Below are 18474 nucleotides of genomic sequence, written 5' to 3' on the forward strand. Positions count from 1 at the left end.
CGGGGTCGCGTCGCCATGGCAACGAGGGTGGGGTCATGAGGGTCACCATGGTGACGGAGAGGGCGGGGCGGAGCCTGAGGGGTGGGCGGGGTTTGGGCGGACGGGGGTCGCGCGTGAGGGTGCAGGTGGGGGGCGTGGCCTGAGGGGTGGGCGGGGCTCTCCAGGTGAGGGGGCTCAGGTGAGGGCGGGGCTCTGTGGCAGGCGCGGATCAAGAAGATCATGCAGACGGACGAGGAGATCGGCAAGGTGGCGGCCGCCGTGCCCGTCATCATCTGTATCCTCTGGCACACCTGGGCCCCGCCCCGGGACCCCGCCCTGCTCACCTGGGCACCCCTGAGACCCTGCCCTGCTCACCTGGGCACCTCTGGGACCCTGCCCTGCTCACCTGGGCACCCCTGAGACCCTGCCCTGCTCACCTGGGCACCTCTGGGACCCTGCCCTGCTCACCTGGGCACCCCTGAGACCCTGCCCTGCACACCTGGGCACCCCTGAGACCCCGCTCTGCTCACCTGGGCACCCCTGGGACCCTGCCCTGCTCACCTGGGCACCTCTGGGACCCTGCCCTGCTCACCTGGGCACCCCTGAGACCCTGCCCTGCTCACCTGGGCACCTCTGGGACCCTGCCCTGCTCACCTGGGCACCCCTGAGACCCTGCCCTGCACACCTGGGCACCCCTGAGACCCCGCCCTGCTCACCTGGGCACCTCTGGGACCCTGCCCTGCACACCTGGGCACCCCTGAGACCCCGCCCTGCTCACCTGGGCACCTCTGGGACCCTGCCCTGCACACCTGGGCACCCCTGAGACCCCGCCCTGCTCACCTGGGCACCCCTGGGACCCTGCCCTGCACACCTGGGCACCCCTGAGACCCCGCCCTGCTCACCTGGGCACCTCTGGGACCCTGCCCTGCACCCCTGGGACCCCACCCTGCTCGCCTGTGTCCTCACCCTGCTCACCTGGGCGCCCCAGGACCCCACCCTGCTCACCTGGGCACCCCTGAGACCCTGCCCTGCACACCTGGGACTCCACCCTGCTCACCTGGGCACCCCAGGACCCCGCCCTGCTCACCTGGGCACCCCCACCCTGCACAGCTCAGCCCCCCAGGTGCCCCTACCTGTGACACCTGAGTGTGCCCATCCTGGGGGATGGTGGGGGGGGTGTCACCTGTGTCCCCGGGGTGTCACCTGTGTACCTGGCTGTCCTTAGCGTGCCAGCGCGGGCGCTGGAGCTGTTCCTGGAGTCGCTGCTGCGCAAGGCCTGTCACGTGACCCAGTCCCGCAACGCCAAGACCATGACGACGTCTCACCTGTGAGTGCCTCACCTGTCTGCAGGTGTCCCCACCTGCCCCCACCTGCCCGGCACACCTGGGCCACCTCGGCGAGGTGGGGAAGGGTCCCTGACACACCTGAGGCACCTTTTGAGGCTGGGTGTGGCTGCCCCAGGTGTGTTGGGTGTGGCCGAGTGGGTGTGGCCAATCCCAGGTGTGTTGGGTGTGGCCTGTCCCAGGTGTGTTGGGTGTGGCCAGGTGGGTGTGGCTGCCCCCAGGTGTGTTGGGTGTGGCTGGGTGGGTGTGGCCAATCCCAGGTGTGTTGGGTGTGGCCAGGTGGGTGTGGCCTGTCCCAGGTGTGTTGGGTGTGGCCGGTGGGTGTGGCCTGTCCCAGGTGTGTTGGGTGTGGCCGGGTGGGTGTGGCTGCCCCAGGTGTGTTGGGTGTGGCCTGTTCCAGGTGGTGTCAGGCATGGCCGGGTGGGTGTGGCTGCCCCAGGTGTGTTGGGTGTGGCCTGTCCCAGGTGTGTTGGGTGTGGCCGGTGGGTGTGGCCTGTCCCAGGTGTGTTGGGTGTGGCCGGGTGGGTGTGGCTGTCCCAGGTGTGTTGGGCGTGGCCAGGTGGGTGTGGCCTGTCCCAGGTGTGTTGGGCGTGACCAGGTGGGTGTGGCCTGTCCCAGGTGTGTTGGGCGTGGCCAGGTGGGTGTGGCCTGTCCCAGGTGTGTTGGGCGTGGCCAGGTGGGTGTGGCCTGTCCCAGGTGTGTCGGGCATGGCCGGGCGGGCTCTGGGCGTGGCCGGGCAGGTGTGGGCGTGGTCTGAGGCCCCGCCCACAGGAAGCAGTGCATCGAGCTGGAGCAGCAGTTCGACTTCCTCAAGGACCTGGTGGCCGCCGTGCCCGACATGCAGGGGGACGGCGACGACCCCCACGGCGACGGCGAGCGGGGACCCCGCAGGTGAGGCACACCTGGGGACACACCCTCATACCTGGGGACACACCCTCACACCTGGGGACACACCCTCACACCTGGGGACACCTGGGGACACACCCTCATACCTGGGCAGCACCTGGGGACACACCCTCATACCTGGGGGGCACCTGGGGACACACCCTGATACCTGGGGACACCTGGGGACACACCCTGGACACCTGAGGGGTACCTGGGGACACTCTCAGATACCTGAGGACACCTGGGGACACCCCTGGATACCTGAGGACACACCCTGATACCTGGGGGGCACTTGGGGACACCCCTGGATACCTGGGGGACACCTGGGAACACCTGGGGACACACCCTGATACTTGGGGGGACACCTGGGGACACACCCTCATACCTGGGGGGACACCTGGGGATGCACCCTGGACACCTTAGGGACACCTGGGGACATCCCCAGGAAACCTGAGGGGTACCTGGGGACACTCTTGGGTACCTGGGGGATGCCCCTAAATATCTGGGGACACCTGGGGACACCTGGAGACGCCCCTGGACACCTGGAGGGGTCCTGGGGGACACCCGGGGCCAGCTGAGGTCCCTGACAGGGGGGTCGGGAGGGATTTTGGGGTGCAGGGGGCTCCCTGAGGGGGGGATTTGGGGCGGTTTTGGGGTCGGGGGGTCTCTAATGGGGGGGGGGGGTCTCTTTCAGGGGGCGCCGCCCGGGCAGTGGCCGCAAGAACGGGGGTCCCGGGGCCAAGGGGACCCCGAAACAGTCGGGGACAGACTCGGAGCAGGAGGTGGGGGGGATTTGGGGGGTCCTAGGGGGGGTTTGGGGATCCTGGGGGGGATTTGGGGGGTCCTGGGGGGGGGTTTGGGGATCCTTGGGGGGATTTGGGGGGTCCTGGGGGGGGTTTGGGGATCCTTGGGGGGATTTAGGGGGTCCTGGGGGGGGTTTGGGGATCCTTGGGGGGATTTGGGGGGTCCTGGGGGGGTTTGGGGATCCTGGGGGGGATTTGGGGGGTCCTGGGGGGGTTTGGGGATCCTTGGGGGGATTTGGGGGGTCCTGGGGGGGGTTTGGGGATCCTGGGGGGGATTTGGGGGGTCCTGGGGGGGTTTGGGGATCTTGGGGGGTGTTTGGGGGGTCCTGGGGGGGGTTTGGGGATCCTGGGGGGGATTTGGGGGGTCCTGGGGGGGTTTGGGAATCCTGGGGGGGATTTGGGGGGTCCTGGGTGGGTTTTGGGGGGTCCCGAGGCCAAGGGACAATCAGGGACCAACTCAGAGCTGGAGGTTGGGGGGGTCCTGGGGAGTTTTTGGGGTTTTGGGGGTACCTGGACCCCTGAGTCTCCTCTGGGGGGCTTTGGGGGGATTTTGGGGGTCCCCCCCCTGAAGGGGAGGGGGCTGTACCTGGTTGTGGGGTGACATCTGGGGGGAGGAACTGGGGGGTCCTGGGTGGGGTTGGGGTTTCTGGGTCCCCTCTCGGGGGGTGTTTTGGGGATCCCTGGGTGTGGGGAGGGGTTTGGGGTCCCCTCATTGCCCCCCCCCCCCCCGACCCCCCAGGAGGACTCTGAGGACAGCGACAGCGACGGGGACGAGGAGACCCCGCACCCCCCCCCGGCCCCGCCCCCACTCACCTTCGCCAGGTGCGGTTTGGGGGGGGGGCGGGGGGGGGGGGGCAGAAAACACCTGGGGCCGTTTTTGGGGCTGTTTTTGGGGGGGGGGGGGGTTGGGGTGTTCCCCCCATGCCTGAGTCCCTGGGGGGAGGGGGGGGTTGGGGAGGGGGTTTTGGGTGCCCCTCCCCCACCTGGGTCTCGCGGGGGGGGGGTTGGGTGGATCGGGGGTGCCCCCCCCATGTTCCTGGGTGGGGCGGGGGGGGGATTTGGGGGGGTTTGGGGTTTTTTTTTTAGGGGGGGTTCTCCCCCCGGCACTGACGCCTTTTCCCGCAGCCCCGGGGTTCCCTTCGCCCCCCTGGGCCCCCCCAGCCTCCCGGGGGGGCTCCCGGGGGGGCTCCCCCCGGCCCCCGGCCCCCCCCCGCGCCCGGGAGGAAGAGGAGGAGGATGAAGATTACGATTCCTAGCGCCCCCCCCCCCCCGACCCAATTTTTACCCGTTTCTCCAGGATTTCCCCCCATTCTGGGCTCGGGCGCCGCCTCCCAGTTGGGCCTTACTGGGAGCTGGGCCTGGCACCAGTTTGGGGGGGCTGGGGGGTGCTGGGAGCACTGGGAACCCCTCCCTGCCCCACTGGTGTCATGAATTGTGTCAGTTCTGGGGGGGGGGGCTCAGCCCGGGCTCCTGGGACCCCCCCCCGGACACACCTGGGACCCCTTTTTGGGGGTGGGGGGGCGCAGGGGGGGTCGGGGGTTGATTTTGGGGTTCTTTGGGGGGCGTTTGCTGAGTCGGGGGTTTTGTATCGGCTCAATAAAGTTCCTGTTTCCATATGGACCCCCCCCCAAAAAACAAACCCTGGGACCCTCCCCCACAGAAAAACCCTGGGACCCCCCCCCCCCCAAACCCTGAATTCCTCCCCTAAAAACCCTGAGACCCCCCCCCCAAAAAAAAAAATCCTAGGATCCCAAACCTCTGAATCCCCTCACCAAATTCTCAGGACCCCCCCAAATCCCCGGGACCCCCCCAAATCCCCGGGACCCCCTCCCCAATTCCCGTTTCCTTTCTCGACCACCAGGGGGCGGCGGAGCCCCCGTGGGACCCTATGGGGGTCTATAGGGGATTATTGGGGGCGGGGGGGTCTGAGAGGGTTTTGGGGGGGGGGGGGGTTATGGGGTTTTGGGGGGTCATAGGGATTTATGGGGGGCTCGTGGGGGGTCTGCCGAGTGTTTTGGGGGATTTATAGGGATCTGTAGGGGATCTATAGGGGACTTGCAGGTGCCTGGTGGGGGAGACACGGGGGCGAATAGGGGAATTATTGGGGTCTGTAGGCACCGGTGGGGGAGTTCTCGGGGTGTCTGGGGGGGTTGTAGGGACCTGCAGGGACTTGTGGGATCTATAGGGGCCTGCCGGGGGGGTTGTGGGACCCTAAAATGGGGGGTGGGGGGGTTAAAGGCTGTAGGACCCCAAAAAGGGGGAGGTTGACGAGCTGCTCTAGGCGTCTGTGGGGCTGCCAGGGCCCAAAGGAGATTGAAAAGGATTTGTGGGGGCACTTTAGGGGCTTGGGGGGCTATAGGGGCTTGGGGGGGATCTATAGGGGCTGGGGGGGATCTATAGGGGCTCTGTGGGATCTGTGGGGGCTCTTGGGGCACCTCGAGGGGCTCTGTAGGGGCTCTTTGGGGTCGGGGGGGGGGGACACCAACAGGTGTGGGGGGGGTCCCTAAGTGTGGGGAGGGGGTGCTGATCTATAGGGGTGTCCCCTATAGGGCCGCAGAGCCCCCGGGCGGGCGGGCGGGGGGACCCAGAGGCGTCCGGACCCCCCCGCGGCGCTGGAATTCGCCCCCCCCCCCCCCGTTAATCCCGGTGGCACCAAAAGCGGCGCTTTTCGCCTCGTTGTGTAACGGAGCGAGCGCGGGGACCGCGACGGGGACAGGGACCCGGACAGGGACAGGGACAGGGACAGCACCGGCGGCGCAGGTGGGACACGGGGGGACCCCCGGGACAGGGGGACAGGGACCGGGATTGGGACAGGGGGACAGGGACAGGGGGACCGGGATTGGGACAGGGGGACAGGGACAGGGATTGGGACAGGGGGACAGGGACAGGGGACAGGGGAAGAGGAACAGGGGGACACGGATTGGGACAAGGGGACCGGGATTGTGACAGAGGGACAGGGACAGGGACAGGGGGACAGGGACAGCACTGGCAGTGCAGGTGGGACAGGGACTGGGACAGGGATTGGGACAGGGACAATCGGGGGACCCCTGGGACAGGGGGTCAGGTGGGGTCTGGGGGAGCAAAGGGGGAGGGGACAACAGATGGGGACAGTGGGGGGACCTCGGGATGGGGGCGGCACCTGGAGGATGGGTGGGACAGCAGGGGACAGGTGGGGGGGATTCCTGGGACAGGACTGAGGGGACAACGAGGGGGGGACGGAGAGGGACAGCAGGGGATTATGGGATGGGGGTGGGGACATTTTGGGGGGACACGGGAACAGCTTGGGGCACCAGGGAGGGGTTGGGGACGTTGTTGGGGACATTGTTTCTCTTAGGGAGGGGAGGGGACATTGGACAGGTTGGGGACATCATGGGGGGACACTGGGACAAGCTGGGGACATTGGGGGTGTGGTGGGGACATGGGTTGGGTTGGGGAAATCACAGAGGGGACATGGGACAGGTTGGGGACATGGAGGAGAATGGTGGGGACATCAGGGAGGGTCTGGGGACATCACAGAGGGGACCCTTCACCTTGGGGACATGGAGTCACAGCTGGCCGGATGTCCCCATCCCTGGGGAGCCGCGCCGAGGTGGAGCTGGGACAGGGACATGCTGGGAGGGGATGGGGACATCAGGAGGGGTTGGGGACATGTGACGCAAGTGGTGACACCGTCCCCAGTGGTCACCACGTCCCCTGCCCCGTGTCCCCTCCCCATCTCTGGGTCTCCATGTCCCCTGTCCCCACATCCTGGTGGCCCCAGCTCAGCACTCCCAGCGGTGTCCACCCCTGTCCCGTGTCCCCATGGCCCTGGGGGTGGCTGTGTCCCCTGTGCTGGTGTCCCCCTGTCCCAGTGTCTCCATGTCCTGCCATCCCCATGGGTGAAGATGTCCCCAAGCCCCAGGGTCCCCGTGTTTCATGGTGTCCCCTCAGTTGATGAAGTCCCAGTTGGGGTGGTGGTGTCCCCACGGGTGACGTTGTCCCCACGTCTTGGGTGTCCCCAAGGCCCTGTGTCCCTGTGCCCACTGGTGTCCCCATGCTTGGTGGTGTCCCCATGGCTGACGATGTCCCCATGAGTGCTGCCATCCCCGTGGGTGACACTGTCCCCCAGGCCGGTGGTGTCCCCTTGTCCAGTGGTGTCCCTGAGTCCGGCAGTGTCCCCGTGTCCTGCGGTGTCCCCGTGTCCAGCAGAGTCCCCGTACCCGGCAGTGTCCCTGTGTCCGGCAGTGTCCCTCTGTCCAGTGGTGTCCCTCTGTCCAGCAGTGTCCCCGTGTCCGGTGGTGTCCCTGTGTCCGGCAGTGTCCCTGTGTCCAGCAGTCTCCCCGTGTCCAGCGGTGTCCCATGTCCAGTGGTGTCTGCGTGTCCAGCAGTGTCCCCATGTCCAGCAGAGTCCCCGTGCCCGGCGGTGTCCCCATGTCCGGCAGTGTCCCCGTGCCCGGCGGTGTCCCCATGTCCGGCAGTGTCCCTCTGTCCAGCGGTGTCCCCGTGTCCCGCAGTGTCCCCGTGTCTGGCGGTGTCCCCGTGTCCAGCAGTGTCCCCCTGTCCGGCGGTGTCCCCGTGTCCAGCAGTGTCCCCGTGTCCAGCAGTGTCCCCAGGCCGGCAGTGTCCCCGTGCCCAGCGGTGTCCCCGTGTCCAGCGGTGTCCCCGTGTCCAGCAGTGTCCCCGTGTCTGGCGGTGTTCCCGTGTCCAGTGGTGTCCCCAGGCCGGCAGTGTCCCCGTGTCCAGCAGTGTCCCCGTGTCTGGCGGTGTCCCCAGGCCGGCGGTGTCCCCGTGCCCGGCGGTGTCCCCGTGCCCAGCGGTGTCCCTGTGTCCGGCTGTGTCCCCGTGCCCAGCGGTGTCCCCGCGATGCCGTTCGGGGCGGTGCTGGCGCAGGTCGGGGGCCTGGGCCGGTTCCAGGTGCTGCAGACGGCGCTGCTGGCGGTGCCCATCCTGCTCATGGCCAGCCACAACCTGCTGCAGAACTTCACCGCCGCCGTCCCCCCGCACCGCTGCCGCGTCCCCGCTGGCCCCGGCGCCACCCCCAGCGCCACACGGAGCCACCCCCGATGCCACCTCGGCGGATCCTCGTGACACCTTGAGAGGCTCCGCCGCCGTCCTGAGGTCTCCTGGTGGCACCTCGGGGTCACCTGGTGCCACCCTGAGGTCCCCCAATGGCGTCCACAGCCCCGGTGCCACCCACGTCACAGTCGGCGGTACCGGGGGGGACGCCCGATGGCACCCGTGTCCAGCCTGATGCCACCTGGGGGTCCTCCAATGGCAGCCTGGGGCCCGCTGGTGCCGCGCTGGGGTGGTCCAATGTCACCCTGGGGTCCTGCCGGCGCTATGTGGCCAATGTCACCGGTGGTCCCCGGGACACCGAGCCATGCCGTGATGGCTGGGACTACGACCGCAGCATCTACGTGTCCACCATCGTCACCGAGGTGGGGACGGGGACGTGGGGACGGGGAGGGTGGGGAGGTGACCACCGTGTCTGGGGGGGGACAACACCTCTGTGGGGAGGGGGGGATTTGGGGTGAGGTGGGAGGGAGGGAGGGATGGACAGACAAGGCATGGATGGATGATGGATGGATGATGGATGGATGGATGGATGATGGATGGATGATGGATGGATGGATGATGGATGGATGGATGGATGGATGGATGGATGGATGGATGGATGATGGATGGATGATGGATGGATGATGGATGGATGGATGGATGATGGATGGATGGATGATGGATGGATGGATGGATGGATGGATGGATGGATGGATGGATGGATGATGGATGATGGATGGATGGATGGAGAGGAAGAAAGAGGGACTGACACTGGCAGATGTCCCCCTGTCCTGGCAGTGGGACCTGGTCTGTGGCTACCGGCAGCTGCGGCAGATGGCCCAGTCCATCTACATGGCTGGGGTCCTGGTGGGCGCTCTGGTCTTGGGGGGCCTCTCAGACAGGTAAAGGCAGCAGAGACCCGCCCCCCCCCCCCTCAGTGCCTCAGTTTCCCTGTGGGGCTGTGGACAGCTCATCCCTGGTGGCTCCCAGTGGCTCCCAGTGGCTCCTGTTGCAGGTTTGGGCGCAAGGCCATGTTGATGTGGTCCTACCTGCAGCTGGGGGTGATGGGTACCTGCACGGCCTTCGCGCCCAACTACGCCTCCTACTGCGTCTTCCGCTTCGCCGGCGGGATGGCGCTGTCCGGCTTCGGCCTCAGCATCGCCTGCCTGGGTGAGGGGACACGGGGACAGCCCGTGCTCAGGGGTGGGGACATGGCCATGGCCATGGAGGGGGACAACCCGATGGCCATGGAGGTGACATCCCCATGTCCATGAGTGAGGACATCACTGTGGCCATGCTGGGGTCACGTGGTGTGGACACGTCTGACCGCGCTGGGGTGGCCGCACTGACCGGGAGGGTCCCAGCGCTTTGGGGACAGCCCGAGTGAGCCGTGTCCCCGTGTCCCCGGCAGTGGTGGAGTGGATCCCCACGCCCTACCGCGCCATCACCGTGGCCATCACCGGCTTCGCCTATACCCTGGGCCAGATCATCCTGGCCGGGGTGGCCTACGCCGTCCCCCACTGGCGCTGGCTCCAGCTCTCCGTGTCCCTGCCCTTCTTCGTCTTCCTCCTCTACTCCTGGTAGGACGTTGGGCCCCTCGGGGAGGCCATGGGGATGTGGGGGGTGCTGGCCGTGCCTCAGTTTCCCCTCGCTGGCTGCAGGTGGTTGGCGGAGTCGGCGCGGTGGTTGGTGCTCTCGGGCAAAGCCGAGCGGGCGGTGAAGGTCCTGCAGCGCGTGGCCACCTTCAACAACCGGAAAGAGGAAGGGGAGAAGATCACGGTCGAGGTCTGGTGGCCCCACGGGTGGGGGTGAAGGGTGGGGTGGGGGTTTCCAGCCCCCCCAACCTCTTCCATTTCTCCTCTCCCAGATGTTGAAGTCCAACATGAAGGAGGAGTTGGCAGCTCTGAAATCCTCCTACACCGTCTCCGACCTGGTCCGGACCCCCGTGATCCGCCACATCTTCTTCTGCCTCTCCATCGTCTGGTGGGGCTGGGGGCGAGGAGGGATGGATGGATGGATGATGGATGGACGGATGGATGATGGATGGATGGATGGATGATGGATGGATGGATGATGGATGGATGGATGGACGGGATGGATGGATGGAAGGAGGGATGATGGATGGATGGATGGATGGATGGATGATGGATGGATGATGGATGGATGGATGGACGGGATGGATGGATGATGGATGGATAGATGGATGATGGATGGATGGATGATGGATGGATGATGGATGGATGGATGATGGATGGATGATGGATGGATGGATGGATGGATGGATGGATGGATGAATGATGGATGATGGATGGATGGATGGATGGATGGATGGATGATGGATGGATGATGGATGGATGATGGATGGACAGATGACTGGTCAGGCTCACAGATGGATGGAAGGATGGACACTTGGACACCCAACCAGTGGCCCCACCCATCCAACTGCCTCTCAGCCCTCTCCTCCCCCACCTGCCATCCCTGTCCCGTCCTGTCCCAGGTAGGTGATGTCACCTCAAGGTCTGCCCCCCCCACCTCGCTCCAGGTTCTCCATCAGTTTCTCCTACTACGGCTTGGCCATGGACCTGCAGAACTTCGGGGTCAGCATTTACCTCATCCAGGTGATTTTTGGCGCCGTTGACTTTCCGGCCAAGGTGGTGGTGACCGTGTCCCTGAGCTACGTCGGCCGGCGGCTCTCGCTCATGGTGGCCTTGTTCTTGGCGGGGCTGGTCATCGTGGCCAACATCTTTGTGCCCACAGGTGGGTGTGGAGGGGGAGGGGGTTCTCCATCACTCTGGCTACCAGTGTCCCCAGCTTGTCTTCCTCCATGTTTCCATCCCTATGTCCGGCCGCTGATCGCCCCATCCCTCCATCCTCCCTCCCTGCATGGTGGTCCAGCCCTGGTGTCCCCACGTCCCCCCACTCGGTGGCCGAGCCCCGGTGTCCCCGTGTCCCCGCAGAGCTGCAGACGGTGCGCACGGCGCTGGCCGTCATTGGCAAGGGCTGCCTGTCCGCCTCCTTCAACTGCGTCTTCCTCTACACCACCGAGCTCTACCCCACCCCCATCAGGTATCGCCCCGGCCCCACGTCCCCGCGGTGGGGCAGGTCCCCGTCACCCCTCCCCGGACACCCCCAGGGTGCTCCGTGCCCCCCGTGACCCTCCCGGCGTCGCAGGCAGACGGGGCTGGGCTTCGGCAGCACCATGGCGCGCGTGGGCGGCATCGTGGCGCCGCTGGTGAAGATGATGGACGAGTACTACCCCTTCCTGCCCCCCGCCGTCTACGGGGTGGCCCCCGTGGTGGCGGCCGTGGCGGCCGCGTTCCTGCCCGAGACCCTCAACACGCCACTGCCCGACACCATCGAGGAGGTGGAGAACAGGTGGGTGACAGGGAGGGGCGATGATGGATGGATGGATGGATGGATGATGGATGGATGGATGATGGATGGATGATGGATGGACGGATGGATGGTGGATGGATGGATGGATGGATGGATGGATGGATGGATGGATGGATGGATAATGGACGGATGATGGATGATGGATGGATGGATGGATGGTGGATGGATGGATGGATGGATGGATGGATGATGGATGGATGGATGGATGGATGGATGATGAACAATGGATGGTTGAGTGATGGGTAACGCATGGACAATGGATGATGGTTGCATGGACAATGGATGGATGATGGACAGTGATGGACAATCCATGGACGATGGAGGGTTGGATGGTTGGCAGTGGATGGATGATGGACAATGATGGACAACCCCAACCATGAAGAGGTTCAGGCTCAAGGGACCCCTGGCTGCATTGAGGGACAGGTGGATGGGGATGTTGGCAGAAGAATGAGCTCTGTGATTGGCTGAATGCTCGGCCTGGGCCACTCTCCCTTTACCATGACCCTCCTCCTCCTCCTCCTCTTCCTCCTCCCTCCAGGACCAAGCAGAAGCCAGCAGGTGACCCCAAGGAGAAGATCGCGCTCCAGCCCCAGGACGGGCCCCCTCTGAAGGAGGCGTGAGGGACCCTGGGGGTGGGCGCAGCGCCCCAGCCCCGGCCACCAGCGGCCACCACCGCAGGGGTCCCCACAGCTTGAGGGGGAGACCTCGGTCGTGACTGGTGACCTCCAGTTGGGGCGGGGACATCTGGGCAGGAATAAAACAGCTCTGGTGGGGACACGTCTCGGGGTCTTATCTGTGCCCCCCCAGGTCACCCCCGACAACCACGTCCGCGGTCACCTCCCATGGGACAATGCCCAAGAATTGTCCCTGAGGTCACTTCCAATAAGGAGACGACCAAGGACCCCTTTTTTTGGAGGTCATCTCCACAGGAGGACACCCCACAGCCTTGTCCATCAATGAGGTGGCACCCACGACCCCCATTTTTAATGACACCTCATCACCTTGTCCAGTGGGACGGTGCCCAAGAACCGTGCCTGCGAAGTCACCTCAGATAAGGTGGCACCAAGAACACCACGCTGGATCTCACCTCCAACAAGACGATCCTCAATAACCCCAAACCGACTCTTCTCCTGGCAGAGGCGTGCCTCAAATCCCAGAGAAGCTGGGGAAGCACCAGGAGCTCCTGAATCCCACCCGGCCCCTCCCGGTGCCGTCGCGATGCCCCTTCCCCAATTTCTGTCCCCCGAAGCCACCCCGGCCCTTGCTCCCATTTCTGACGTGTCCCTTGGCCCCATCAACTTTTAATCAAAAATTAACCCCCGGCGGGGAATGCGCTGACCCAGGCAGGGCCACCTCTGTCAGCACCTTTCGGTCGCCTTTTGACCACTGAAATCACTAAAATTTAACCCAAAGGCGCCACCGAAGGCCGGACATTGGTCCATGCCAGGAGCTCTCCTCTCCCTGTGGTGCCATCCCTGATGCCCACCCAGCCTCCTGGACGGCCCCTGCCCAAAACCTGACTTTTCCCCTCAAAAAGGCAAGGCTGTGAAATAATAATTAAAAGGAATTAGGTATTCCTTGTCTTCCTGCCCCAGACCACTCCAGTTTTGCCCCACTTTGGGGGACTTTTGCCCCTAAAACACCTTTTTTTTTACCCCTGGACACCTTTGCGCTGCACTTTTGCCTTCTTCTGCTGGAAAACCACCAAAAACCCCCCGGAGATGTCAAACATTAACCCAAACCACCCTTGGGCTGGGTTATATAGGAGACCACCCCTGGCTGCTGCTGGAGGGAAGACGCCGTGTGGGACAGGGAGGCACTTTTGGGGTGAAACCCCTGAAATCCGGGGTTCTGCATGGCTGTGGGGCGTTCCCGCGCCCCGGTGGTGGCAGGATGGCTTTCGCCAGCCTCCTGGAGCACGTGGGGGGCATGGGGCGCTTCCAGGTGGTCTCGGTGCTGCTCCTGTCCCTGCCCGTGCTGATGATGGCCAGCCACAACCTCCTGCAGAACTTCACCGCCGCCACCAGCGACCACCGGTGCCGCCCGCGCCCGGAGGCCAACGCCACCGGCCTCGACCCCGAGGCCCTGCTGAGGGTCTGGGTGCCCCGCGGGGAGCGGTGCCGGCGCTTTGTGACACCCCAGTGGTGGCTTTTGGAGGCCAACGGTTCGGAGCCCAACAGCTCTTGGCCGGAGACGGAGCCGTGTGGCGATGGCTGGACCTACGACCGCAGCGTCTTCACCAGCACCATCGTCACTGAGGTGGGACGGTGGTGGTGGGGTTTTGGGGGGGGTCTGGTGGGCTTTTCACCCAATCCCGTGTGTGGGTCCCACCTGGAGGCACCAACAGAGGGTCTGCTGCCAACACAGCATTGACCTCTCCCAACTGGAGCATCTTCCCTGCTCAACCTTTGGTGGAGACGCTCAGCACCAGGAAGGCCCAGGAGAGGAAGGGAGGATGGGGAGTTGGTGGCCATCAACAAGGGGTCACAAGGGGTCACAAAGGGTCACAGGACCCTTGGATGGACCTTCCAACCATGGCAATGCCGGCAAGGGTGGCCAAGCATTCAGTGTCACCTTTCCATTGGCCATTCATTGACCTTACCGGCCACCATGGGCGGTTTTGGGGTTTGGGGCACCAGAGGGGACCCTGATCTCTGTCCCACCCCATGTCCTCGTCCCCCGGCAGTGGGACCTGGTGTGCAGCTCCCGAGGGCTCAAGCAGCTGGCGCAGTCGCTCTACATGGCCGGAGTCCTGGTGGGCGGCATCTTCGGGGGGCTCTCAGACAGGTGAGGGGGAGCCCCTGCAGGCAGGTGGGGTGGCACCGGGGGGTCCTCTCACCCTCTCTGCCTCCTCCTCATTCCCTACTCCTCCTCTCTCTTTCTTTTCCTCACCCTCTTTTTCCTCCTCATCCCATTTTTCTCCTCACCTCCTCCCTCTTCCTCACCTTCCTCACCCCTCTTCCCCCTCCTCACCCTCTTCCTCACCCCTTTTTCTTCCTCTTCACCCCCTCTTCCTTTCTCTGCCCCCTTCTTCATCCTTCTTGTCTCCTCCTCCTCTCGATTTTCTCCTCCCCTTCTCTTTCTCTTCCTCCTCTTCCTCTTCCTCCTCCTCCGCCCCCATTTCTTCATCCTCACCCCCTGCTTCTCCTCCTCCTCCTCGCTGCCCAGGTTCGGCCGCCGCTCGGTGCTCACCTGGTGCTACCTGCAGATGGCTGCCATGGGCACCTGCTCGTCCTTCGCGCCCACCTTCACCGTGTACTGCCTGTTCCGCTTCCTGACGGGCATGGCCTTCTCGGGCATCGTCCTCAACAGCGTCTCCCTCTGTACGTCACCCCCGGGCCCGGTACCCGCCCTGGGTGGGCTCCATGACCCCCCCCGAACATGTGGGAGCCATCTTGGTGGTCTCCATGTCCTCCAGGAACCATCCTGGTTGTCTCCATGTCCCCTGGGCACCATCCTGGTGGTCTCCATGTCCTCCAGGAACCATCCTGGTGGTCCCCATGTCCCCCCTGCACCTGTGCGGGCCTGTCTGGTGGTCTCCATGTCCCCTGGCACCTGTGGGTCCATGTCCCCCCAGAACCTGCCCTGGGCTCCATGTTCCCCTAGGATACCTGTGGCCACCATCCCGGTGGTCTCCATGTCCCCCAGGCACCATCCCGGTGGTCTCCCCATCCCCTGGGGTGGCGGTGGGCACTCCCAGGTGGTCCCCACGTGCCGTGTCCCACAGCGCTGGAGTGGATGCCGACGCACATGCGGGCGCTGGTGGGCACCTTCATGGGGTACTGCTACACCACCGGGCAGTTCCTGCTGGCCGGCGTCGCCTTCGCCGTCCCCGACTGGCGCCAGCTGCAGCTCGTGGTGTCCCTGCCCTTCTTTGGCTTCTTCCTCTACTCCTGGTGAGGAGGAGGAAGGGGGAGGGATGGATGATGGATGGATGATGGATGGATGGATGATGGATGGATGGATGGATGGATGGATGATGGATGATGGATGATGGATGGATGGATGGATGGATGGATGGATGATGGATGGAGGGATGGATGATGGATGGAGGGATGGATGATGGATGGATGGATGGATGGATGGATGGATGATGGATGGATGATGGATGATGGATGGATGATGGATGATGGATGATGGATGGATGGATGGATGGATGGATGATGGATGGCTGATGGATGGCTGATGGATGGATGATGGATGGATGATGGATGGATGGATGGATGGATGATGGATGGATGGATGGATGGATGATGGATGGATGATGGATGATGGATGATGGATGATGGATGATGGATGGATGGATGGATGGATGATGGATGGATGATGGATGGACGGATGATGGATGGAGGGATGTCCCCTCCCGTGCAGGTGGCTGACGGAGTCAGCACGGTGGCTCGTCATGGTGGGGAGGTCCCACCAGGCCCTGCGGGAGCTCCAGAAGGTGGCCAGGATCAACGGGAAGAAGGAAGAAGGGGACAAGCTCGACATAGAAGTAAAAGGCTCCATCCGGGTCCCCCAGGGTGTCCCTGGGGTGTTTTATAGGGGTCCCTTGAATATCTACGCCATGGACACCTGTCCATCCATCATCCCTTATGCATCCTGTCCATCCACCCACTCATCTTCATCATCTCAATGACATCCATCATCTCCATCTCCATCTCCTCCATCTCTACCCATCCATCCCTTCACCCATCCATGAATCCACCATCTCCATCCCACCATCCACCCATGACCCCCCTTGCCCTTTTCCACCCGTCCTGCCCAGACCTGCCCAGTTCAAGAGGGTCCCCAGTGCCCCACGCCCATCCCAGAGCCCCCCCTGTCCCTCCAGACCCTGAGGTCCCACATGGAGAAGGAGATGATGTCGTCAAAGACCCGCCACACCGTTGTTGACCTGGTCCGGACGCCGGTCCTGCGCCGCATCTCCTTCTGCCTCTGCTTCGTGTGGTACGGCCGGCGGTGGAGGACACCAGTGGGTGGTTGTCCATCCCCCTCCACGTCCTTGACCCTCCCATTCCACCCCACACCTCCCCACAGGTGACATTTTAACCCCCTCTGCGCCCTCGTGGCCCAGGTTCTCCACCAGCTTCGCCTACTACGGGCTGGCCATGGACCTGCAGAACTTTGAGTTCGACATCTACGTGATCCAGCTGATCTTCGGCGCCGTGGACATCCCGGCCAAGCTGGTGTCCATCCTCACCATCACCTACGTGGGGCGCCGCTTCACCCAGGCCATCGCCCTCATCCTGGCTGGCTTGGCCATCCTGGCCAACGTCTTGGTGCCACGAGGTGAGGCCAGGGGTGGTGGCAGCGGTGTCCCCTCATCTCCAACTTCCCTGGGAGGGCCCAGACGAGCTCGGCCCATTGATGGAACCCCCAGGTTGGGTAATTTTAGCTTTTTATGGGGGATTTGCCCCAGTCCTGGTGTTTGGGGGTCTTTTTTTGTCAAGTGAACTCAGCCCAGGCAGGGACACTGAGGTGACTCCCAGGTGTCCCGCTGTCCCCTCAGACCTCCGGACAATCCGGACAGCCCTGGCCGTTTTTGGGAAAGGTTGTTTGGCCGCGTCCTTCAACTGCGTCTTCCTCTACACGGGCGAGCTCTACCCCACCGTGATCCGGTAAGGAGGGGGCGTGGCTGGGGCGGGCGTGGCCGCGGTGGCCGTGTCAGGGTGGTCCCTCAGGTGCCCTCAGGTGCCCTCAGGAGCTCCGTGTGCCCCACAGGCAGACGGGCATGGGCTTGGCCAACACCATGTCACGGCTGGGCAGCATCATGGCCCCCCTGGTGAAGATGGCGGGCGAGCTCTTCCCGGCGCTGCCCTTCATCATCTACGGCGCCGCGCCCGTGGTGTCGGGGCTGGTGGCCGCCTTCCTGCCCGAGACACGCAACATGGCCCTGCCCGAGACCGTGGAGGAGGTGGAGGGAAGGTGGGGCTGGAGAGGATCAGGGATGAGGGGAGCAGATGGATGGGTGGTGGGATGGGATGGAGGATGGGGAGAGATGGGGAGAGACAGAGGGAGAGAAAGGTTGGTTGAACGTGGGGGTGGAGGGATGGAAGTTGGCTGAGATGGATGGATGGATGGATGGATGATGGATGGATGGATGATGGATGGATGGATGGATGGATGGATGGTTGGATGGATGGATGATGGATGGATGATGGATGATGGATGGATGGATGATGGATGGATGGATGATGGATGGATGGATGGATGATGGATGGATGATGGATGGATGATGGATGGATGGATGGATGATGGATGGATGGATGATGGATGATGGATGGATGATGGATGGATGGATGGATGGATGGATGGATGGATGGATGGATGGATGGAAGGATGGATGGACGCCCACCCCAGCACCACAAAAACCCCCTCTGTTCCCTCCAACCCCCCCATCCCTCCCTCCCCACCAGGACACAATCCCAGAAGGACGAAGCCCGACATCTCCAGGTCCCGCTCCAGCCCACCCCATCCAGCAACTCCACAGGGCCCCATTAGTGCCACCCCCCACTGGGGGACCCCCAAAATCCTCAGCCCTCGATGCTCCCGCCAGATGGATGAGCAGGATTTGGGGGGTGGAGGGGGTTCAAACCCCCGAAGAGCAAAGGGCCAGCAGTGGCCACAAGGACCCGGCTGCCCCCTCCCTGCAGAGGGGGGGGGATGCTGGAATCCCCCCCAAATCTCCGCGTCGAGGACGGTTCGGCCGCGCTGGAATAAAAAAAACAATAAAAGCAAAGCTCGTGCGAAATGCGGCCGGTGGGGGTGGGGTGGGGTGGGGGTGGGGGTTGTTTTCCCACGGCCGCGGGGGGTCCCGCGCAGCCGGACCCGTCCCGCCCCGAAGGAAAACACGGGAGCCAGCGGGACACCGCGGCCTCGGCACCGCGGGACCCCCTCCCGGCCACTCCCCCTCGGCCGGAGCTGCCGGGGATGGACAATGTCGGGAGAGAGTGCGGGAAGGATCCGGGACCCCGAGGATCGGGGATCTGGGGCTTGGGGATCTGGGGACTGGGAATCCCGAGGATTGGGAA

The 18474-nt window shown here is 64.3% G+C and overlaps 3 protein-coding genes across 3 annotated transcripts; all 3 read left to right on the plus strand.

The window, feature by feature from the left end:
• The first annotated feature begins 191 nt into the window (after window positions 1-191).
• Window positions 192-4628, plus strand: LOC128820953 (dr1-associated corepressor-like). The gene is given in 7 exon segments (XM_054001805.1): window positions 192-274; window positions 1213-1306; window positions 2094-2213; window positions 2902-2989; window positions 3750-3832; window positions 4136-4214; window positions 4216-4628. Coding segments are annotated over 7 exon segments (570 nt in total). The 5' UTR covers window positions 192-219; the 3' UTR covers window positions 4267-4628.
• Window positions 4629-5711: 1083 nt separating this feature from the next.
• LOC128820988 (solute carrier family 22 member 6-A-like) lies at window positions 5712-12215 on the plus strand. Its single transcript, XM_054001840.1, is given in 13 exon segments — window positions 5712-5770; window positions 7763-8026; window positions 8028-8204; window positions 8206-8427; window positions 8843-8946; window positions 9060-9214; window positions 9456-9624; window positions 9706-9829; window positions 9912-10027; window positions 10587-10801; window positions 11002-11110; window positions 11216-11419; window positions 11979-12215. Coding segments are annotated over 12 exon segments (1851 nt in total). The 5' UTR covers window positions 5712-5770; window positions 7763-7852; the 3' UTR covers window positions 12061-12215.
• Window positions 12216-13333: 1118 nt separating this feature from the next.
• On the plus strand, window positions 13334-18047 carry LOC128820998 (solute carrier family 22 member 6-B-like). Its single transcript, XM_054001853.1, has 10 exons — window positions 13334-13699; window positions 14127-14227; window positions 14609-14763; window positions 15168-15336; window positions 15812-15935; window positions 16275-16390; window positions 16518-16732; window positions 16953-17061; window positions 17165-17368; window positions 17860-18047. Exons 1-10 carry the CDS (start codon window positions 13334-13336, stop codon window positions 17942-17944), a joined length of 1644 nt encoding a protein of 547 aa, XP_053857828.1. The 3' UTR covers window positions 17945-18047.
• The last annotated feature ends 427 nt before the right edge of the window (window positions 18048-18474 follow it).

The sequence above is a fragment of the Vidua macroura genome, chromosome 33 (genome assembly GCF_024509145.1).
Source record: "Vidua macroura isolate BioBank_ID:100142 chromosome 33, ASM2450914v1, whole genome shotgun sequence".
Classification (NCBI taxonomy): Eukaryota; Metazoa; Chordata; class Aves; order Passeriformes; family Viduidae; genus Vidua; species Vidua macroura.

Excerpts from the sequence above, each read along its gene's own strand:
- LOC128820998 (XM_054001853.1), top strand. The coding sequence starts at position 13,334 with ATGGCTTTCGCCAGCCTCCTGGAGCACGTGGGGGGCATGGGGCGCTTC. Across the intron at positions 14,228-14,608 it reads TTCGGGGGGCTCTCAGACAG|GTTCGGCCGCCGCTCGGTGC; the intron begins GTGAGGGGGAGC and ends CTCGCTGCCCAG. Across the intron at positions 14,764-15,167 it reads CCTCAACAGCGTCTCCCTCT|CGCTGGAGTGGATGCCGACG; the intron begins GTACGTCACCCC and ends CGTGTCCCACAG.